Below are 24459 nucleotides of genomic sequence, written 5' to 3' on the forward strand. Positions count from 1 at the left end.
AATAGTTCTTTATATATATTCAGAACCCATCACTGCATATATAATACATACATTAATTCTATTTGAATCATACACAATCAGATTTGGCCGCATGAAAGCACAGTGCTTAGCAACGTGACCTAAAATGTTTGAGTTTGAATTTCCGTGTGTGACAGACCTGCACAAGAATGTTGAGTGAAGTGATTTCATAGCACAGAACATGAGATGTTCCTCTCTCAGCAGCACCTGCAGTAGGAGCAGCTGCAGCAGTGCAGTCACTGTACAGGCTGACTGAGGGAGGTTTTTGTATGACTCTGTATCACTGTGTGAACACATAGCTGCTATGATAACTCTGACAGTAATAATCTCCTGCATCTTCAGCCTGAATGCTGCTGATGGTCAGAGTGAAATCAGATCCACCACTAGATCCACAGCCACTGAACCGCTCTGGAGTCCCAGTGTTTTGGCTATTAATATAATAGATGAGGAGTTTAGGAGCTTCTCCAGGTTTCTGCTGGTACCAGGCAAACTCGTTACTATTAATCCCAGAGCTGGTTCTGCAGGACAGAACGACTGTATCTTGTGGCTGAAAAGTTATTTCTCTGGGAGTCTGTGTTACAGTAACCTGCCCACTGACCTCTGAAAAATAGAATAAAACAAAACATTTTAGAAAAGTATTAAATTAGTAAAATTAAATGCTAAGTTTATACATATTTATTCCTGTATTAAATGTAATTTACCTTGTACACACAGAGCAAACACCCAGAAAACAATGATGAACGTCATTGTGATCATTTCTGTTGTTGTGAAGCATGAAAGTGCGTCACCTAAATCAGATATAAACTCTGTGAGAGCACTGAGGCATGTGGTGACAATGCAAAGTGTCCCCTCTATGTAAATCATGCTGCTGCTGCTGTTGCTGGACGACCAGAATCATGTCAGGGAGGAAACTTTCAGCTTCTTCACATTTACAAACTACTCAAAAACTGAAGGTGTCGTCTGCTTGGCTAAATAGTTCAGTTATTCTTGTAGTTTGACTGGTTTGTTTCCTGGATTGAAAAACTTGTCCTGCTGTCTTATATTAACATTTGGTGGTGTAGTGGTGAGTATAGCTGCTTCCCAAGCAGTTGACCCGAGTTCGATTCCCAGCCAATGCAGTTGACCTTTGCAAAGCACCGTCCCCACACACTTCTCCCCAGGCGCCTGTCATGGCTGCCCACTGCTCACTTTTTGGAACTGAATTGAGTACTGAAAATAAGTTAAAGTAGACATGGTACTTGGTTTTATATATATTGATTTTTTCATATTTTAATTAAATGATGAAATGTGTTATTTGCTTCTTTTTGTTGAAAAGATAAATTGTATATTCTATAACAGTTTAATAATTACCATTACAACTGCTGTGATGCACAGACTGTGTGGTTATAGCAGGATACAGAGTTTATGAGTTGAGAATCATATTTGCATTGGTACAGTTGGGTGGTTCTGAGCACAGATGTTCATCAGTCCAAATGGACAGAACTGACCAGGACAGTTTGAAGACGAGGAGGATCTGCTGCTGTGTTGTACTTATTCTACAGATTTCTGTGTAGGCTACACGTTCCAGTTTAATTATTAATTTTTGTCATTTTTATTTAACGTCTTTCAGCATTTTGAGGAATTGAAAGTCATTTCAATATTTGTCCAGAATTATTTTACAGCCAAGATTTGCATTCATGTTTTTCCTTATGAATGTTTACATGAAAGAACAGGCATGAAGAAGCAGGTTCGTGAGAGAACAGATAAAACTTTTATTATTGCATAAATCATCAGAGTCTACCAATAAGAGAGCACGTAAGAAGACTTGGTTTAAATTGTGAATTCATGAAGTGATCAGTAATAAAGACAGAAGACTAAAGAGCAGGTAGCTGCTGTGAGGGGTGAGCAGGTTCTACTCAGAACAGTTGCTTCTCCTCAGTGTCCCAGTAACAGCAGGCTGGGAGCTGTAGGTGGCGTCACAGGTGACTGAGGTGACCTTGTTCCAGTCGGTGGCTCTGAGAGTCAGGGTGCTGCTCCAGCTGTACAGGCCGTCCTTCTGCAGGACCCCACGACCGGCCTCCCCACTCTTACTGCTCCCATCCACCTTCCAGCTCAGACTCCAGCCAGAGGGGGCGCCCTTGTTGGCCAGACACACCAGCGTGGCGGAACCCTTACTGGACACCTCGTCTTTAGATGGGGGGAGGACTGTCAGTGTAGGACGGGTGATTGCTGGAAAAGAAAACAGGACAATTTAGATCCAAGAAATAATGAAGTTATGAAGTGTTTCTGATGTAGACACGTCTCATCATATAACCTCACGTTAATCTCCACAATCATAAAACATACACTGGGGTCTCTGCACTTTACATTTTGAAATAATTACAATTCATCTTTACTTTCGTAATTTAATTGCTGATTTTCTCACATTAGATCTGATCTGTAAATGTGAAACATGCAGGTTCAGCCAAATTAGATAAAAGACAAATGATTTTACTACAACATTTATTTCTAAGAGTGTCAGATGGATTTACATTTTGTTCATATAATTTCACTTATTATCAGGTGTGTAAGTAGACGGGTCCAGTCTGGTACTGTTTACCAGTAAAAGATTAAATGCTGGTACACAGTACTGGAAAGAGGGGAAAGCAGCTGCCAAAACCCACAATCCAAACCAGTCAGAGTCACACATTCAACAAGCAAACACACCAGATAACGTTCTGTCATCTGAAACTACCTTCTGAAGCACTTCTGAAGCGTCTGAGCTGGACGGAGCTGAGCTGCCTTTCATTACTACCAGTTTATGTCTGATGTTCCTCCAGAAAATCATTTACTGCCTTATTAAATATATTTAATACATAAAATATTAACTTATTAGATATATTGTGAAGCTTGTTGTTGTTTAACCATCAATAATTTAAAACTACTTTCACTCCTGCTTATAAGGGGATGTTGATTCTATTAATACACAGATACATAAAAGCATAAACCAGAGCACTCCTATCTGAGGAACTGTAGTGAACAGGTTTAAAATATGTATTTATAATTTACACTTTTTACATGATTCAGGAAATTATTTTCGAAATTTTAACGCATGAAAACACACAGACTATATCTTCATCTCAAAACTACTACTGAAGTATTAGTTTTAGTAATAAAGCATCAAACTATATGTATAATAAATATTTTTTTCTGTTTATTCATTATTCATTTTAAACAGGAAACACATAAATAAACAAACCACATTAAAGTAGAACAAATTTTTACTTACTGCCAAGTTCCAGCTTGGTGCCGCCACCGAACGTGTACCACAGTGATGGAGTGTAACTGAGACGTCGTACAAAAACCTCTTCATGCTTCAGTGCTGGTGTCTCTGTATGAAAAGGCAGCTCCTCTAATTTCTCTATTTTGGGACTTTATTCGTTTCTACATCTTGGCTGGTTCTGGTGTCATGTGGCTTTTAATTTGAATAGAATCCTTGTTTCTTTTTTAAAGATTCTCCTATTAAAAATGAAACAGAACAATGACCAAAGACACCAATCATGATGTAAACTGACAAGATTTACTTTTATAGTCCTGTAAATTAGGTTATGAATCTAAACTTGTTCATTAATTTACTACTTTTTTTTTAGTATGTGATATTTTACATGGAGGATCTTATTAATGTCTTTGTCTATTAGTAATATGTGATGAAGAACATTGATGATTAAACAGATTTCTATTTGAAGTACATATGTAATAAAATACAATAAAAACATTAAATAATCCTTTATGTCCATCAGTACATGACTGCAGGAAATGCAGATTGAGGTAAAACTGCCGTAAATTTACATAGAGGTGGGGTTTTGCATACTTATACTTATTTAATTATAACTGTAGTTGTTCAGGACACACAGCTTCTCCTACACCTTTACTAACAATGATCTTCATCACCATCTTCATCTTCTCTCTTATCTGCTGGATTCATGGTGAACATTTTTTTTACAGCATGAGGACCTTTCACTTTTATACTAAATATAACATCTAAGTTTTTAATTTGTAAGATGTAAGGTGATTTTTTTCTCCTCATTAGATTCCAGTGGACAGGTTACTGTGACTCAGGATGCAGTAAGACCAGCTCAGTTAGGAGACACAGTGAAGATCAGCTGCAGACGTGCTGGACACATCACTAGAGAGTGTAGTCCACAATGTATCTCCTGGTACCTGCAGAAACCTGGAGAAGCTCCTAAACTTCTTCTCTACTATATTAACCGCCTCCAGCCTGGGACTCCATCTCGATTCAGTGGCAGTGGATCTGGTGATGAATTCAGTCTGACCATCAGTGGGGTCCAGGTTGAAGATACAGGAGATTATTTCTGTATGAGTGCTCATGTACCCAGCAGTAGCTGGGAGTTCACACAGTGCTAGAGAGCTGAACAAAAACCTCCTTCAGTCACAGTGCAGGTGCTGAGGGGGGAGAAGTCAGAAAGACTCTCATAGTAAAGAGGAGATGAAGCGGAAACAAAGAAACAAAGTGGATTCAAAAGGTTTTTCCTGCCAACCGCTGTAAGACCAGGTATTAAATACTTAGTGGCTAAGTGAAAGTGAAAGTCTTTGTGATACACAGCAGCACAGCACATGATGACACAACAAAATGTGTCCTCTGCTTTTAACCCATCGCCCTTGGTGAGCAGTGAGCAGCCATGACAGGCGCCCGGGATGCAGTGTGTTGGGACGGTGGCACCTCAGTGGCATCTTGGTGGATCGGGAACCTTCTGATTACTGGGCTGCTTTCTTAACCGCTAGGCCACCACTGTCCCTATGGAAGTGTTCTCATAATTGGAAGGTTGCATGTTCAAATCCCATTTACCATTGAGGTCCCCTTGAGCAAGGTACCGTCCCAACACACTGCGCCTGTCATGGCTGCCCACTTCTCACCAAGAGTGATGGTTAAAAGCAGCTGCCACTGAAGGAGCTGTTCAGTGCTGTCAGCTTAGCCACCATTCTCCTGTCACTCACCACCTCCACTGGGTCAAGAGGGCATCCTAGAACAGAGCTGGCCCTCCGGATCAGCCTGTTCAGCCTTTTCCTGTCCCCAGCGGAGATGCTGCTGCCCCAGCAGACCACACCAAGAAAGATGGCTGATGCAACTACAGAGTCATAAAAACTCTTCAGGAGTGGCCCCTGTACTCCAAAATATCTGAGCCTCCACAGCAGGTACAGCCTGCTCTGCCCTTTTTTATAAAGTGCATTAGTGTTATGAGTCCAGTCCAGTTTATTGTTCAGATGTACCAAGGTACCTGTAGCTCTCCACAGCCTCAATGTCCATACCCTGGATGTTCAGTGGTTGCAGTGGAGGATGTTTGTGCCTGCGGAAGTCTACCACCAGCTCCTTGGTTTTTATGGTGTTGATCTGGAGGTAGTTCTGCTGACACCAGTCCACAAAGTCCCTTGTCAGTTCTATGTACTCCCTTATGTTAAAAATGAAACACAGAAAAACGACCACAGACACCAATCATGACGTAAACTGACAAGATTTAATTTATAGTCCTGTAAATTAGGTTATGAATCTAAACTAGTTTATTCATTTATTACTTATTTTATTTAGTATGTGACATTTTACATGTCTATTAGTAATATGTGATGAAGAACATTGATGATTAAACAGATTTCTATTTGAAGTACATATGTAATAAAATAAAATAAAAATATTAAATAATCCTTTATGTCCATCAGTACATGACTGCAGAAAATGCAGATTGAGGTAAAACTGGTGTAAATTTACATAGAGGTGGGGTTTTGCATGCGCTTCACTTATTTAATTAGAACTGTAGTTGTCTACTAACTACTGAGCAAAGGGTCTGAATACTTACGACCATGTGATATTTCAGTTTTTCTTTGTTAATAAATCTGCACAAATGTCAACAATTCTGTGTTTTTCTGTCAGTATGGGGTGCTGTGTGTTCATTTTCACAGTGCTCCCAGCGGTCTCCAGGTGAGAGAGGGAACAATGTAGGAGGTGAATGATGGCATCATCCATAGCTGTGCCAGGCTGGTAAGCAAACTGAAGTGGGTCCAGTGATGAGCTCACCAGGGACTGAAGCTGAGCCAGGACCAGCAGCTCTAGAGTCTTCATCAGGGATGTCAGAGCCACCAGCCTGTAACTGTGGAGGTCTTTGGGTCATGGAGTCTTTGGCACTGAACTCTCCCCAGCTTCAGACTCAGGTTAAAAATGTGTTCCATCACCCCACACAGTTGATCTGCGTGAGACCTTATGACCCCTGAGCTGATGTCATCTGGACCTTCTGACTTTTTGGCTGTAATCCTCCTCAGTATCTTCCTTACCTGGGTGGTTAAGAGAGACAGTCTGGATGTGTGTTGGATGCGCACATGATGCTGTGGTTGGGGATGAGGTGCACTGTGCAGGGTGGAGGTTTTAAGTGGCTGAGCTGAATGAGGTGGAACAGCAGTGGAGGTAGAACAGCAGAATGAGGTGGAACAGCAGTGGGTGTCTGCAGTTGATGTTGAAGACTGCATTCTGGATTAATCAAACCTTTGAAGAAGTGATTCAGTTCATTTGCTCACATGACATCCCCTACTGACACAGAGTTTTGATCTTTGTGGCACAAGATGGTTCTAAGGCCTCTCTATACTTCACTCACATTGTTGAGTTGTAGCTGGTTCTCCATCGTCTGCCTATAGCTGTCTTTTCCCTCTGCTTGTCTCTGCGATGCTTGCCTGCATGTTTCTTGTCTCATGTTCCCAGTCTGCATGTCTCCTTGTGTAGCATTTTTCTACTAAACATTCTATTTTCTTTTCCACTTTACTGTAAAGAATGTGCTTACAAAGATCACTTTGTCATTTTCTCCCAGTCATCTACTCACCCATCAGAAGTATTCTTAAATCGAATTAATGCTGCGGAAGTGATGCGACCGAATGGGAGATACAGGAAACAGAAACCGCAATATAATAACACGATTAAACAAGAGGAACCATCTTGTGAAATGTATTAATCTGTTTTTATTCATCAACAGTATTACATGATATATTTTGTTATAGTTATCGTCACATGACCAGCATTTATGTCTCGTCTCTTCCTTGTAAGACAGGAAATTCCAGGTCCATAACTTTTAATGCTTTAATGACGACCCCCTGTTTATCTCCAAGCTGAGGCCTTGCTCTCGCAAACAAGAAGAATCACCAGGGTGCCAAAAGGCCAACAAATGGCCTTTGTGCAACTGAAATGCAGAATATAAAACAGGTTCTCTCTTTTTCTACCTTCATGTGGGCTCTTTCTCCTTAGGCTTCTGGGCTCTTCTGCTCTATTCCCCCCTTATTCTCTAAGGTCCAGGCTCCCTGTTCTGTCCTGATGAAGATGCAAAAAGGTACTTTCTCCCAACATAATGTTTTGCAATTAAAACAAAAGGCTCTAAGTTGGTCCATCCATCCGCAAAACATTTTGCCAAGAGCCTTCTGTCTTGTCCATGTGATCTTTAGCAAACTGCAGATAAGCAACAATGTTCTTTTTCTCCTTCTATCCCTGCCATGCAAACCATTGATGTTCAATGTTCCCATGATGTTGGACCCATGAACATTGACATTAACCATCGTAAGAGAGACCTTCAGTTGATTAGAAGTCCCCCCGGGGCCTTTGTGTCTTTACTTACTATTACATGCTTTGTCTGGACCACGCTTCACTGGTCTCAAATGAAATTTTCCAATACAAGAGTCATACGCCTGTGTGGACGCCATGATTTGCTACAATGAGCAGAAAATGTTTGTATTGTTCTCATTCAAGATGGCGGCCTGTAACCACTACAGTGACAGAAGGTAAAGAATTGAACCGACATAAAAAAAGTGAAGTGATTGTCACTTGTGATACACAGCAACACAGCACACAGTGCACACAGTGAAATTTGCCCTCTGCATTTATCCCTGAGTGAGCAGTGGGCAGCCATGAAAGGCGCCCGGGGAGCAGTGTGTGGGGACGGTGCTTTGTTCAGTAGCACCTCAGTTGCATCTTGGTAGATCGGGATTAGAACCGGCAATCTGATAACGGGGCCGCTTCCTTAACTGCTTGGCCACCACTGCCCCGTTGCATTGTTGTACTGTAATACAAATCAAAAGTGAATAAGTAAATGTCAGTTTTTCAGTGTTTTATTGAAATTAGACATTTTCTTTTGAAACAAGTTACAGGCAATCACTTTGAAAGAGAACAATACAAAGATTCAATTCAAGGCCTCTATTGTCAAGATTAAATGAAATAACATTTGGAATTGTAAACAATTTGATGTAACTGAAGACTTGATTTATAACACAATCATTTATTTTAATGTCTAATACCGTTCCAGTCTGCACTCCCCTGATGCCACAAACAGCAGAAAAACGCCTGGTTCAGACGTCCATCGTGTCATTTTTCAGGATGCCGCGGGGCTCAGTGTGAAAATTTTTTGTAAACTCCTGGTAAGACGATAATGTCACGTTGTAGATCTCTGGACACTCAGAGAAAGATCAGCTTTTCCTCCATTCCCCTTCGAGTGTTTCAAAGTGGTAGAAAGAAAACTCTTCCGCTTGGATTCTATTGGTTGCATGAAAACACGTCACAGGCGACCCGGAGCAGTGTTGTACTCTGGAAATAAGGCCACCACAGTCACTACCTTCACTAATTTTAAGGAAGAATTTTTATTCCGCCCCCAGAACATCACCAAGCAACGTCATTATGATATGAATGATAATGTTCTGCACTGCATCGATGCAATATCAATGCACATCTGCATTGCGTTGCATCGATTATACGATTCTACGATTATTTTCAAGACCCCAACTCCTTAGGAGGTTAACAAGGGTCTTGACTTTCCTCCATTTTTTACACAATCTGTCTGTCTGTGGTTTTGAAACGTTTTCCAGCCGGATGAGCATCAATCAGTCTTTTTCTGAAGATCTTGATCCTGCCATGATACACTGTAAAGAGCAGACGTTGATAGATAGACCTGCACAAGAAGTGAATTCATATCACAGAACATGAGATGTTCCTCTCTCAGCAGCACCTGCAGTAGGAGCAGCTGCAGCAGTGCAGTCACTGTACAGTCTGACTGAGGGAGGTTTTTGTACGACTCTGTATCACTGTGTGAACACATAGCTGCTACTGATATAGTGAACACTCTGACAGTAATAATCTCCTGCATCTTCAGCCTGAATGCTGCTGATGGTCAGAGTGAAATCAGATCCACCACCAGATCCACTGCCACTGAACCGCTCTGGAGTCCCAGTGTTTCGGCTATTAATAGCATAGATGAGGAGTTTAGGAGCTTCTCCAGGTTTCTGCTGGTACCAGGCAAAGTAGTTACTATAAATCCCAGAGCTGGTTTTGCAGTTCAGAACGACTGTATCTTGTGGCTGAAAAGTTCTTTCTCTGGGAGTCTGTGTTACAGTAACCTGCCCACTGACCTCTGAAAAATAGAATCAAACAAAACATTTGAGAAAAGTATTAAATTAGTAAAAATTAAATGCTCAGTTTATACATATTTATTCCTGTATTAAATGTAATTTACCTTGTAGACACAGAGCAAACACCCAGAAAACAATGATGAACGTCATTGTGATCATTTCTGTTGTTGTGAAGCATGAAAGTGCGTCACCTAAATCAGCTATAAACTCTGTGAGAGCACTGAGGCATGTGGTGACAATGCAAAGTGTCCCCTCTATGTAAATCATGCTGCTGCTGTTGCTGGATGACCAGATTCATGTCAGGGAGGAAACTTTCAGCTTCTTTACATTTTACAAAATACTGAAAAACCGTCTGCTTGGCTAAATAGTTCAGTTATTCTTGTAGTTTGACTGGTTTGTTTCCTGGATTGAAAAACTTGTCTCGCTGTCTTACATTAACATTAGAGACACATGCAAGACACTGACCAATCACAGCACAGCAAAATCTCTGTGCTGAAGTGTCTAATTCAGGTCTTGTTAACTGAAATGGTATTTTACAAATACTGTCCTCCTTGACATGGACAATCTGGTCACCTTAAACTTAAGGTAAGTTACAAAAAAAAATATTTGAAAATGAAAGGTGCGTTTCAGTAAGCAGTCTTCACACCAGGCCTGGTTACACAGGGTGACAATGACAAGGCTGTCCCCCATCCATGAGTGTAAAGTTTCTATTCTTTTCTAAAATATATATTCTGTTCGTCTATATTTCTATTTAAGAATGCTGATAATGCTTGATTGAATTATATGCATAAAACAATCACCATGTCCCACTTTTATTTTAATATTTTTATTTAAATTACAAAAAGTGTTCCTTAAATCTTTTACTTCATGAAATTTGTCACTTACTTCTTTAATTGAAAAGATAAAGTGTATATTCTACAACAGTTTAATAATTCCTTTTACAGTTGCTGTGATGCACAGACTGTGTGGTTATAGCAGGATACAGAGTTTATGAGTTGAGAATCATATTTGCATTGGTACAGTTGGGTGGTTCTGAGCGCAGATGTTCATCAGTCCAAATGGACAGAACTGACCAGGACAGTTTGAAGACGAGGAGGATCTGCTGCTGTGTTGTACTTATTCTACAGATTTCTGTGTAGGCTACATGTTCCAGTTTAATTATTAATTTTTTAAATTTTTATTTAATGTCTGTCAGCATTTGTCCAGAATTAGTTTTACAGCCAAGATTTGCATTCATGTTTTTCCTTATGAATATTTACATGAAAGAACAGACATGAAGAAGCAGGTTCCTGATAGAACAGATAAAACTTTTATTATTGCATAAAACATCAGAGTCTAACAATAAGAGAACATGTAAGAAGACTTGGTTTAAATTGTGAATTCATGAAGTGATCAGTAATAAAGACAGAAGACTAAAGAGCAGGTAGCTGCTGTGAGGGGTGAGCAGGTTCTACTCAGAACAGTTGCTTCTCCTCAGTGTCCCAGTAACAGCAGGCTGGGAGCTGTAGGTGGCGTCACAGGTGACTGAGGTGACCGTGTTCCAGTCGGTGGCTCTGAGAGTCAGGGTGCTGCTCCAGCTGTACAGGCCGTCCTTCTGCAGGACCCCACGACCGGCCTCCCCACTCTTACTGCTCCCATCCACCTTCCAGCTCAGACTCCAGCCAGAGGGGGCGCCCTTGTTGGCCAGACACACCAGCGTGGCGGCACCCTTACTGGACACCTCGTCTTTAGATGGGGGGAGGACTGTCAGTGTAGGACGGGTGATTGCTGGGAAAGAAAAGTACCATTTAGATCAATAAATAATGAAGTTATGAAGTGTTTCTGATGTAGACACGTCTCATCATATAACCTCACGTTAATCTCCACAATCATAAAACATACACTGGGGTTTCTGCACTTTAGGTTTTAGAATAATTACAATTAATCTTTACTTTATTAAATCATTGCTGATGTTCTCACATTTGATCTGATCTGTAAATGTGAAACATGCAGGTTCAGCCAAATTAAAGACAAATTATTTTACTACAGAATTTATTTCTAAGAGTGTCAGAATGATTTACATTTTTTCATATAATTTCATTTATTATCAGGTGTGTAAGTAGACGGGTCCAGTCTGGTACTGTTTACCAGTAAAAGATTAAATACTGGTACACAGTACTGGAAAGAGGGGAAAGCAGCTGCCAAAACCCACAATCCAAACCAGTCAGAGTCACACGTTGAACAAGCAAACACACCAGATAATGTTCTGTCATCTGAAAAATATTCTAAAAATATTTATTAATCTTTTTAGAGATGTATGAAGCTGTGGAGAGGTGAACAATATTAAGTGTGAAGTTTGTGGTTGTTTAACCATCAAGAATTTAAAACTACTTTCACTCCTGCTTATTAGGGGATGTTGATTCTATTAATACACAGATGCATAAAAGCATAAACCACAGCATGTGTAATATACGGGTAAAGCACACAGAAATAAAACATAATATGCACTAGGTTTAACTGTAGAATAAATGAAGGACAGATAATTGTACCTCAGGAACTGTAGTGAACAGGTTTGTAATATATTATAGATATTTATAATTTACACTTTTTACATGAAATTATTTTAGAAATTTTAACACATGAAAACACACAGACTATATCATCATCTCAAAATAAGTAATAAAGCATCAAACTACATGCATAATATATATTTTATTCCATTTATTCATTATTATTTTTAATCAGGAAACAAATAAATAAACAAACCATATCAAATAAAGGTGGAAGAAAATACAAACTGTCCAAATTTTTACTTACTGCCAAGTTCCAGCTTGGTGCCGCCACCGAACGTCCACCACAGTGATGGAGTGTAACTGAGACGTCGTACAAAAACCTCTTCATGCTTCAGTGCTGGTGTCTCTGTATGAAATAGCAGCTCCTCTAACGTTTTCATGTTGGGACTTTATTCTTTTATTAGTTTCTCCATCTTCACTGGTTCTGGTTCTGGTGTCATGTGGCTTTTAATTTGTGTAGACCCCTTGTTTTTTTTTTGAAAGATTCAAAAGTTTGGACACACCTTCTCATTCAATGTGTTTTCTTTATTTTCATGACCATTTACATTGGTAGATTCTCACTGAATGCATCAAAACTATAAATGAACACATGGGCAGTGGTGGCCTAGCAGATAAGGAAGCTGTCACGTCCATGCCGGCAGGTGCACAGAGAGTAGGACGGAGAGTGACGAGAAGACGTGGAATGAAGGACGCTTTCACCTGACATCACGAAACCAGGGTTTAATTGGTGAAGCACAAGACAGGGGAGACATCCGAGACGTTTACACTGGTGAACACGAAACATAACGTTAAAGACCTGACGGCGAACAGAAACGAACAGGGCAGCTTTATACAATTAACACAGGTGAAAACGATTAGGGAACATTACACAGGACAACAATGAAACCCCATTTCGGACAGGATCGTGACAGAATCCCCCCTCCTATGGCACGACCCCTGGCGGGCCAGACGAAGCAGTCCATGAAGGAAGGAGGAAAGTCCAAACACAGTCTTAAATAGTCCGAGTGGACAGGAGGAATCGAACAGAATCGATTCGAAAACCAGAAAAGATGAGATGAACAGAGCAGAATGATAAATGACTGAATGAATGAATAGTCCGGTATTCCAGATGGACGAGCGGCGGTTCTCCGGCGCAGATGGCTTCGGGCCAGTTTGGTACCGGCACCTCGTCCGCCGTCCCTGTCAGTGTCCGGCTCGGCCCGCTGAATGGCCGCTCCTCACCTTCAACGCCGCCAGACATGGGACTGAGAGGCAGGGGTCGGGACCCTGCAGGACAAGAAGCCGTGGAAGACTCCCGGCGAGATGCGGCTCCTCCGATCTCAGCGGGGCTGCATCAGGTGCCGTCCAAATGTGGGTCAGGTCTTTCTGTCACGTCCATGCGGCCATGACACGGCGGGTGAACGGAGAGGAGGACGAAGAGTGACGAGAAGACGTGGAATGAAGGACGCTTCATTCCACAAATTTCACTGTGTGCACCGTGTGCTGTGCTGCTGTGTATCACAAGTGACAATCACTTCACTTTCATGTTCACTTTCACATGTGGAGTTATGTACTTAAAAAAAGTGGAGACCTGGTCTCCACAGTCACTGGACCTGAACCCAATTGAGATGGTTTGGGGTGAGCTGGACCGCAGACTGAAGGCAAAGGGGCCAACAAGTGCTAAACACCTCTGGGAACTCCTTCAAGACTGTTGGAAAACCATTTCAGGTGACGACCTCTTGAAACTTTTGGCCTGTACTGTATCCTTGGCCAGTTCGGCCCATTTCTCTTTGCAGCACCTGTCAAGCTCCTTCAGGTTGGATGGGATGCATTGGTGCAGCCATTTTAAGATCTCTCCCGAGATGTATATATTTTTTTTCTTTACATTTTCATATTACATTTCATATTTCCTTATTCTTAACCAGATTGAGGTTTAGAAGATTTCCAGTTTGTCTTAATTCATCTTCTTGCCAGTAAGACAGAAAAGGTCAGCACGTCCCTTTGATGGGCAGACCCAGAAGGAGGTGAGGAGAAAACCCCAATCAATGCCCCAAGCGGGTTGGGCTCTACTCTTTTCCCCACAAATTCTGACAACATGTCAAAAATCTCAGTCCAGTACTGGTGTAAAGAAGGGCAAAGCGGTGATAATTGAAAGATGGAGGGAACTAATGATTCGCAGCCAGCAGTTTGTAACACAAAGTTACGTTTCAATTGAGCCCAAATTCTGAGAGAACTTTTAACAATCCTATTCTTGGTATAAGGTAAAGTGGAAGACAGAATAGGAGAGTGCAGTAAAGCTTTCAGAGATACAGGTTTGACCGAATTTGCTTCTACCGCCAACCAATTCATTTGAGCATCTGAAGCCAGTATTTGAGGATCCTAGTATTATAATAATAAAACCTAAATTGTGGTAAGGCTAACCAAGTTTTCTTGGCCTTTGTAAGTACTGTCTGTGTAGTCTTGGAACCTTCTTATTCCAGAGTCAACTCTCTGAAAAAATGACTGAGGCAGAAATATTGGTATGTAATGAAATAAGTAAGAAAAACGTGGTAGAAATATAATTCACCGTATTAACACGTGCTGTCAAGGACAGATTGAGAATGGACCACGGTTCACAATCCTCTTGAACCTTAGACAGCAAGAAAACAAAATTAACCTTTAAAAGATCCTCAAATTTCGTGGTGACACAGATACCAAGATATGTAAAGTTACGATGGGCAATTTTGAAGGGTAAGCTATAAAGAGGGTAATTCTTAGCAGCAGTAGTAAAGTAGTAATTCACTTTTATTCAAATTCAATTTAAACCAGAAATCAGAGAGAATGATTGAAGGGTAGTAAGAGCAGCAGGGATTGAGATCGGTAGGTTAGAGATATTGTCACGACTACGGACGTACGAGGGAAGGAAGCGCAGAGGTCTGACATACTGGGAAGGGGGTTTTATTATACAATAAACAAAGAAATACAAATAAACAATGGCGCGGTGGCCAAAAACGATTTAACTTAAATAAGGAACTGAAACTAACCCGTAGGCGTGTGGCGATTGCCAGAACTCAAAACACATGAAACTAAACCAGGTCAAGTTCGTGCAGAGAGTTCACGAAAATGCCAGAGACCCAGAAGGGGTGGAAACTTCTGGCATTTATGGGGCGTCAGGATTGGAGTCAGGTGTGGAGCCCAGCTGCAGGCAATCCTGACAGATATACAGTAAAACAAGAGATCTTCTGCATAAAGGGACATTCTCACCTCCCGCCCATTCCTAACAATTCCAGTAATCTGAGTGTTAGACCTAAATGCAATTGAAAGAGGTTAAACTGCAAGCACAAATAATAATGGGATTAACGGGGAACCCTGTCTAGTCGAATGATAGAGGGGGACATTTTCAGATTGAGTATTATTGGTTCTAACAGATGCTTGCGGTGAGGAGTAAAGTATCCTAATCCATGAAATGAAGTGTGTTTTAAAACCAAACCTCCCCAGTGTATGAAAAAGATAGGGCCATTCCACTCTATCAAAAGCCTTTTCAGCATCCAGTGATATGAAGGCCTCCTGAGCTGAGGGATCCGGAGTGTTATAAATTGAATTAAACAGACATCTAAGGTTAGAGAAAGAGTGTCTGTTTTGGATAAATAGACACAGAGATGATGCTCGGAAGGGTAAATTCAGCATTCAACAAGCTGATTGGGCGGTAGGACGAACAACACAAAGGATCTTTGCCCTTTTTCAAATGCAGTGAGATGGTGGTTTGCAAAAGGGTTTGAGGAAGGCAGCCAGAGTCAAAAGATTCATTATAGTAAAGTGTAGTGATTGTCACATGTGATACACGGTGCACACAGTGAAATTTGTCCTCTGCATTTAACCCATCACCCTGAGTGAGATGTGGGCAGCCATGACAGGCACCCGGGGAGCAGTGTGTGGGGACGGTGCTTTGCTCAGTGGCACCTCAGTAGCACCTTGGCAGATTGGGATTTGAACCTGTAACCTTCTGATTACGGGGGCGCTTCCTTAACTGCTAGGCCACCACTGCCCCAAAATTGCATGTACACAGTCCAACAAGCTTTGCCAAAACCAGGGATTGAACCAGCGACCTTTAGATCTTCAGTCTAACGCTCTCCCAACTGAGCTATTTCGGCTCATACATATCTGGTAATAATGAGGCCAATTAGTGTTTCTCATGCAGAGCCAACATAACAAGGCTATAAATCTTTGGCTTTGCAGTTTTATCTCTAAGGATGTATGAGATAATGGCTGCCTGGTACGGACAAACACAGAAAAACACCAGTTGCGATATCACTTGACCATATATATATATATATACACGTCACTGTGTTCAGACTTTTGAAGATTCGTATATGTAAATAAAACCTAAATTCATTTAACTGTTTCTCATTGTGAGTCCTCAGATGCTCAGTGATGGAAATAACGTCCATGACACATCCACAAAACATTTTGCCAAGAGCCTTCTGGCTTGTCCATGTGATCTTTAGCAAACTGCAGACAAGCAACAATGTTCTTTTTCTCCTTCCATCCCTGCCATGCAAACCATTGATGTTCAATGTTCTCCTGATGTTGGACATTAGCCAGTGTGAGAGAGGCCTTCAGTTGATTAGAAGTTACCCGGGGTCCTTTGTGACCTTGCTTACTATTACACGCTTTGTCAGGACCACGCTTCACTGGTCTCACGATTCGATTACGATTATCAGTGCCTCGATATCGATTTTCGCAATAAAATTTAGAAATGATCACATGAAATTTTTCAATGCAAGAGTTAATGTTTTCCAATACAAGAGTCGTACGCATGTGTGGAAGCTTTGATTTGCTACAATGAGCAGAAAAATGTTTGTATTGTTCTCGTCCAAGATGGCGGCCTGTAACCACTAATAACTTTTCAAAACTAAATAACTAATTTCACTGCAGTGACAGAAGGTAAAGAATTGAACCAACATTATTGTTCTACTTTAATAAAAATCAACAGTGTTTTATCGTCTCTTGTTTCTTTTGAAACAAGTTACAGGCAATCACTTTGAAAGAGAACAATACAAAGACTCCATTCAAGCCCTCTATTGTCAAGATTAAATTAAATAACATTTGGAATTTTAAACAATTTGATGTAACTATAAACCTGATTTATAACAATCATTTTTTTTATCTAATATCGTTCCATTAACAATACCTTGATGGGACTATTTAGACTGTGTAATGATTTAGAACTGTACACGTGTGAGAACTGTACACCGTGTGGATGCTTTGATTTGGTAGAATGAGCAGAAAAACGTCTGGTTCAGACGTCTGTGGCATCAGGTGAGCGCGGACTGAACAAAGACCAAAAATCTAAAGCCGTTTTCAGGCCGAACGCACTGCGAGTGTTGCGGGGCTCAGTGGGAAAAGGGTGTGTTTTTTTAAACTCCTGGTAAGACGATAATGTCATGTTATAGGTCTCTGGACACTCAGAGAAAGATCAGCTTTTCCTCCATTCCCACTTCGAGTGTGTTTCAAAGTGGTAGAAAGAAAACTCGCCCGCTTGGATTCTATTGGTTGCACGAAAATACCTCATGCGGGCACGGAGCGGCGCTGTACTCTGTAGATAAGGCCAATACAGTCACTACCGGCATTAATTTTTAACCAGAATTTTTATACCGCCTCCAGGAAATCACCAAGCAACATCATTATGATATGATCGATTGTGTTTTACACTGCATCGATGCAATATCAATGCATATCTGCATCGCGATGCATTGATTGTACGATTCTTTTCCCCTAATCCCTGGGAGGGTCTTGAATTTCGTCCACTTGTACACAATCTGTCTATCTGTGAGTTCAAACTTTTTACAGATGGTTTTGAAAGTTTTTCCAGCTGGATAAGCATCAATCAGTCTTTTTAGGAAAATCTTGATCCTGCCATGATACACTGTAGAAAGCAGACATTGATAGATAGACCTGCACAAGAAGTGAATTCATAGCACAGAACATGAGATGTTCCTCTCTCAGCAGCACCTGCAGTAGGAGCAGCTGCAACAGTGCAGTCACTGTACAGTCTGACTGAGGGAGGTTTTTGTACGACTCTGTATCACTGTGTGAACACATAGCTGCTACTGATAACATGAAAACTCTGACAGTAATAATCTCCTGCATCTTCAGCCTGAATGCTGCTGATGGTCAGAGTGAAATCGGATCCACCAATAGATCCACTGCCACTGAACCTCTCTGGAGTCCCAGTGTATCGGTTATTAATAACATAGATGAGGAGTTTAGGAGCTTCTCCAGGTTTCTGCTGGTACCAGGCAAACTCGTTACTATAAATCCCAGAACTGGTTTTGCAGTTCAGAACGACTGTATCTTGTGGCTGAAAAGTTATTTCTCTGGGAGTCTGTGTTACAGTAACCTGCCCACTAACCTCTGAAAAATAGAATCAAACAAAACATTTTAGAAAAGTATTAAATTAGTAAAATTAAATGCTCAGTTTATACATATTTATTCCTGTATTAAATGTAATTTACCTTGTACACACAGAGCAAACACCCAGAAAACAATGAAGAACGTCATTGTGATCATTTCTGTTGTTGTGAAGCATGAAAGTGTGTCACCTAAATCAGTTATAAACTCTGTGAGAGCACTGAGGCATGTGGTGACAATGCAAAGTGTCCCCTCTATGTAAATCATGCTGCTGCTGTTGCTGGACGACCAGATTCATGTCAGGGAGGAAACTTTCAGCTTTTTCACATTTTACAAAATAATCAAAAACTGAAGGTGTCCTCTGCTTGGCAAAATAGTTCAGTTATTCTTGTAGTTTGACTGGTTTGTTTCCTGGATTGAAAAACTTGTCCTGCTGTCTTACATTAACATTAGAGACACATGCAAGACACTGACCAATCACAGCACAGCAAGATCTCTGTGCTGAAATGTCTAATTCAGGTCTTATTTACTGAAGTAGTATTTGACTTTTATTTATACTGTCCACCTTGACATGGACAATCTGGACACCTTAATCTGACCACAAGTTAGAAAAAAATGTATTTAGTATTTACACACTGTGACAATGACAAGGCTGTCCCCCATCCATGAATGTAAAGTTTCTATTATTTTCTAAAATATATATATTCTGTTCTTCTATATTTCTATTTAAGAATTCTGATAATGCTTGAGTGAATTATATGCATAAAACAAAGCACCAATTGCCCCAAGTGCCCTTTTTATTTTAAAAATTATTTTTAAATAAATTCATTATTAACAGTGTATGTGTAGGCCTGCCTGTGCCCCTCAACAATAACATTTAACTATTAAAAACAATTCTAGTTCAATAAAATCATCAGGACGCCTTCAGTCACATGATGACCAATAACCAATGAATGCTTATTGTTGGCCGAGCGGGGGAACATGTGGGAATTTTTACACCCAGGCTTTTTCAGTGAGATTGTTTAACCCCGGTTTATTCAAAAATGGCTATTCTTTCTCCATTCAGTGTGTGTCCCCCTCCCCTTCCCTGTTTATCTGACCGGATTAGTTTTCCCATCTTCTTGAATCACTAAAATTCCTCATCCCCATGTCTTGTGTATTTAGCTCAGGCTAAGTTAGATGACACAACTCCAGTACTACTGACACTGAAGTTGCTTATTTGGTGCTTTCATCGTACGTTCTACTCGCTAATTGTCGTTGCTTTACTAGCGAACAGCTACACAAGCCTCTCTCTTCTCTAGTCTCGTCCTGTGAGACACACACGCACAGCCTGCTTCAGTTCAGACAGCTCTTGTTGCATTCAAGTTCATCACGTAACTTTCACCTGCTGAACGTTCAGATCAAAATGAAAGAATATATTCACTCCAGTCTCCAGTCCAGTGTACTATAGTATTTCTGAACGACGTGTTAGCAGATGTTTGTTTTTTAAGTCAGATTCATCATGTCACTGCCAAGCTTTTAATTGCCTTTTTTCCACTGATGCTGAAAAGAAAAAGGCAGACATCCTTTAGGTGAAATTACTGAAAATCATTTGCAATTAAAAATATACTAATTTGTGGTATTAAACATTTTTGTGTAAACTGAACCGTAAATAATTCAAATCATTCAAAGCTTGTTGGTTTACAGACTTTGGGTTTAGGACAGGAAGCTGCAGGAGGCATCTGGTTCAGAGACCTATATTCAATAAATATAGGTTTAATACAGTGTTTTTTAGTTACAGTTTGTGAACGAAGTCAATTAATGCATACTGTATGTGTGTGCAAACACATGTGTGCATGTCAGCTGTAAGTGCCCAGTCCCCACATTTTTAAAAAGGTTGCTATACCACTATACTACACATGAGTATCAGGCTATTATGCATGTTGTTAAAACATTACCTGTCATTTTAAGTTCTGAAGTGTGGTTCTGGTGACCATTTTAAGTAAGGTACAGGTTTTTTCCAGCCTTTCTGGGGGGGCCTATATTTCACTAAAACTATCAAATATGCATACTCACATATTGCAGTTAGCTTGTGGCTAACTGCTAACTATATACAGTATAGTTAGCAGTTAGCAGCTAGTTATAGCTAGCAGCTAACTATATACAGTATTCTGGAAACAGTATGAAATGTCACTATCTGTGCAAGTGTGTTTTTGATGTGTATGACATTTTTATTAATCATGATTTAACATTGTCCAGACATGCCTCGTAAGGAGAGAAGGTGGAAACAGCGACAAAAGGAGCTATATGAGGCTGCTAAATGCAATGGATCTCTTACCAGCTGGATTAAAAAGAGAACAGGTAAGAATACCACATGTACCAGTTGTTGCATTGCAGATATTTTTAAGTATAAAATACATAAATAAACATAATAAAAACAGCAGCTATATTTTTGTTTTATATCATTTATCGATCATTACGTTATTATGGACTAGGTGCAAGAGTTGTTTAGTGTGGATAATGAAATAGTAGATTAATGCTATAGAAAATTTTGCCTTGTTCTCAGATGGACAGCAGGTGGAAAGTGATAGATCAGAGGAGGAGATGGAAGGAAAAAGAGAGGAGGAGGAGATGGAAGGAAAAAGAGAGGCAGAGAATGAGTCACAGGCAGCGCCTAGAGATGATGTAGAGGAAAGGACAAGCCAGGAGACAGAGGTTGGAGTGAAAGAATCAGAGTCAGAGCCCAGAGAAGAGGAGAGTGAAACCATAGAGAGGACATTCTCACATCTACTTGGACTTGCACACCCAACTGATCCTTCCCATGTCCTGCAATTCCACATTAAGTATAATGAAGCCTTTATTCAAATGTGTGATAATATTGGACAATGCCAACCAGTACTGTCATCATACCCAAAGAATGAAGAGGGACGCTCATTTAAAAAGAAGTGGTATGAGAATAACCATGGCTAGAGTATTCTCTAATGTTTTGTTTCAGCTGCCGTCTTTTCTTAAATGATGAAAAATACACAAGCCACAAAGCCTGGAAAACAGAAGGGTTTGATCAGTGGAGAAAGTCTTTACAAAAGGTTAAAGAGCTCAGTGCTTCAGAGTCTCACATGTGTGGTATGGTGAGGTGGAATTCATTTAAGAAAAAATCATTAGAGGCAGATTTTGAAGTGCAAAAGACAAAGAGAGAGAGAGAAACAGGGAAATTTTGTCTCGTTTGATATCCATCACTCTTTACCTAGCCAGACAGGGTATGCCTTTCAGGGGAGATGATGAGACCTTGTCAAGCCAAAATCGAGTCAGTTGAGTTGTTCAGCAAGTATGACAGTGTAATTAAATTACACCTTGATGCCATATAAGAGCAGCAGGGACCTGGAAAAAGACCTCTTGTCTCTCTCCTCTCAAATAAAAGTCAGAACGACATCATCAAAGCTTTGGCCATATCAGTAAGACGCATAATCCAAAAAGAAATGCAAGAGTGTGAAATCTTTTCTATATTGATGGATGAAACCACAGATATGTCACACACTAAACAGGTTTCCTTTGTTGTCAGATATGTTCACAACATGGAAATCAAGGAGCGCTTCCCTAATGGCTCTACTGGAAGAAAATAACCTGAAGATGGACAACATCCGAGGTCAAGGTTATGATGGGGCTGCAAACATGAGTGGACGCTTTAAGGGACTGACAGTGCCTTGTACGTTGCCTTAATCTGGTGTTAGTGGAGACTTAGTTGAAAGACTTTACACTTTTGTAGCCAACTCATATAAACGACACTCTGCATTTATTAAAATGCAGAAGAAGTTGTACCCTGATCAGTGCCCACTGGAGCTGCAGAAGCTGTCGGACACTAGGTGGGCCTGCAGAGAAAGTGCCCTCAGGACAATAAGGAAAGTCCTCCCTGCTGTCATGCAATTTCCTGAGGAAATAACACAGCAAGATCCCCCAGACTCTTCAGCAGGTGATGCAAAGATCCTTTAAAATTGATCCAGAAGCATCAATTTTGAATTCCTCCTGTGTCTGGAAATCACTTGTCCAATCTTCCAAATGACTGCTACTGCATCAGATGCATTGCAGCAGAAAGACATTGACCTAGCTGCATAATTGATGGAGTTTTGCAGAGGCTGGCCCAGAGCAGAACAGAGGAAGAGTTTGAGAAAATGTATGAACAGGCTACAGAGAAGGCTGCATCAGTGGGCCTGGACCCCCCATCTGAGGTGCCTGGACAAGCTAGAAGGAGGAAAGTGCCAGCAAAGTTTAAGTTTGTTGCCACAACAGCTACTGCTGACCATGCTTTTTCAACTCCTCAAGAGTACTACCGCATTAAGGTGTACTAAGTTTTTGTGGACACAATGACACAGGAGCTTCTGAGGCGCTTTAAAGGAGGAGATAATTCCACATGGGAAATCTTGAATGCCTTCCATTGCCTGACGGTTCCAGAGAACTGGAAGACAGCAAGACTCTCAACAGAGACCCTCCAAGCTGTGAAGAAACTCTGCCAGTTCTTGTCACGATCCGGTCCGAAAAGGGGTTACTCCGGTCCGGGATCATTGTTGTCATGTGAAATGTTCCCTAATCGTTTTCACCTGTGTTAATTGTATAAAGCTGCCCTGTTCGTTTCTGTCCGCTGTCAGGTCTTTAACGTTATGTTCCGTGTTCACCACTGTCAACGTCTCGGATGTCTCCCCTGTCCTGCGATTCACAATTAAACCCCGGTTTCGTGATGTCAGGTGAAAGTGTCCTTCATTCCTCGTCTTTTTGTCACTCTTCGTCCAGCTCTCCGTGCACCCGCCGCGTCATGCCAGCATGGACGTGACAGTTATATAGCATTGAGGAGGAAGACAAACTACAGACAGAACTTACGGTCTTTCATGCTCCAAACTCATGCCCCCCACCAATCAATGTGACATCCATTCTTTCCGTGGTCAAAGAAAACAATGCACATTAGATCTTCCCCAACATGACAGAGGTGCTGAAGACATATGGCACACTTCCGCTGTCCACAGCAACTGTGGAACGTTCTTTCTCAAAGCTAAAGCTAGTTAAAACCAAACTTCGCTCCCTTTGCTCAGAGGAGAGGTTGTCAGAGCTTCTTTTATTGGCAGTTGAGAAGGATATTCCAGTCGACCACAGTGAAGTCACTGACATTTTTCGCGACATGGCCAACAGAAAGTTACCATTATGATTTGGGACAGGACATGATTAGCATCTTGCTTCTTCCTGCCCTTTCCTGAACACACCACTGTTTTTGTTTTATTATTAATAAAATGTTCTTCAGTTCTTATCCACGTTTGGTAATTTCTACTGTTGTGTTGTTACCTTTGATGTTTGAGAGAAGGAAGGAAGGAAGGAAAGATTACATTTACACTTACAGCATTTATCAGACGCCCTTATCCAGAGCGACTTACAATCAGTAGTTACAGGGACAGTCCCCCTGGAGCAACTTAGGGTTAAGTGTCTTGCTCAGGGACACAATGGTAGTAAGTGGGATTCGAACCGGGTCTTCTGGTTACCCACTAGGCTACTACCACCCTGGAAAGATAGATAATGAAGGAGAGCTCTACAATCCAATCCCCTCAGTTGCTGGTAAGGTTGATGCTACTCTGTGATGTTCAGACGATGCCAACAGGACACAAAAACATTTACACTTTTGTCTGTATCATTTTTTTGTTACATTCTTATCCCTACCATGTCCTACTAAGGTGGTCTTTTCGGTTTATTTTCCTTTTTTTTTTTTTGTTGTCTTACAGTTCCATGTTTTGTCATGAATTCTTGCATTCTGTTATCTCATAACACTTGTTTAATCAGCTTATATCTCACTATAGTCTTTCTAATGTCTAGAGTCTTAGATCAACCCAGGTCTGCTCTGCAGCACTGTCCACAGCTGGGGTTGGGGATGAGGTGCACTGAGCAGGGTGGAGGATTTAAGTGGCTGAGCTGAATGAGGTGGAACAGCAGTGGGGGTGAGGGTGTCTGCAGCTGATGTTTAAGACTGCATTCTGGATGAATCAAACCGTTGAAGAAGTGATTCAGTTCATGAATCACTTCTGTGCCTACTGACACAGAGTTTTGATCTCTGTGGCACAAGATGTTTCTAAGGTCTCTCTATACTTCACTCACATTGTTGAGTTGT

General features: G+C 40.9%; 3 gene segments (V, D, J or C); all 3 read right to left on the reverse strand.

Moving 5' to 3' along the window:
* The window catches only part of LOC114765183 (Ig kappa chain V-III region MOPC 63-like), a 32848-nt gene extending 32046 nt beyond the window's left edge, over window positions 1–802 (reverse strand). Inside the window, 2 exon segments of the V gene segment in view lie at window positions 331–618; window positions 720–802. Of these exon segments, the coding sequence occupies window positions 331–618; window positions 720–774 (343 nt within the window).
* A 943-nt stretch (window positions 803–1745) lies between these two features.
* LOC114764997 (Ig kappa chain V-V region MOPC 21-like) lies at window positions 1746–9615 on the reverse strand. The segment is given in 4 exon segments: window positions 1746–2226; window positions 3266–3303; window positions 9107–9422; window positions 9525–9615. Coding segments are annotated over 4 exon segments (726 nt in total).
* Window positions 9616–10784: 1169 nt separating this feature from the next.
* LOC114764995 (Ig kappa chain V region Mem5-like) lies at window positions 10785–18499 on the reverse strand. The segment is given in 4 exon segments: window positions 10785–11187; window positions 12217–12250; window positions 18025–18344; window positions 18446–18499. Coding segments are annotated over 4 exon segments (717 nt in total).
* Window positions 18500–24459: the final 5960 nt, after the last annotated feature.

Source organism: Denticeps clupeoides, chromosome 15 (genome assembly GCF_900700375.1).
Source record: "Denticeps clupeoides chromosome 15, fDenClu1.1, whole genome shotgun sequence".
Classification (NCBI taxonomy): Eukaryota; Metazoa; Chordata; class Actinopteri; order Clupeiformes; family Denticipitidae; genus Denticeps; species Denticeps clupeoides.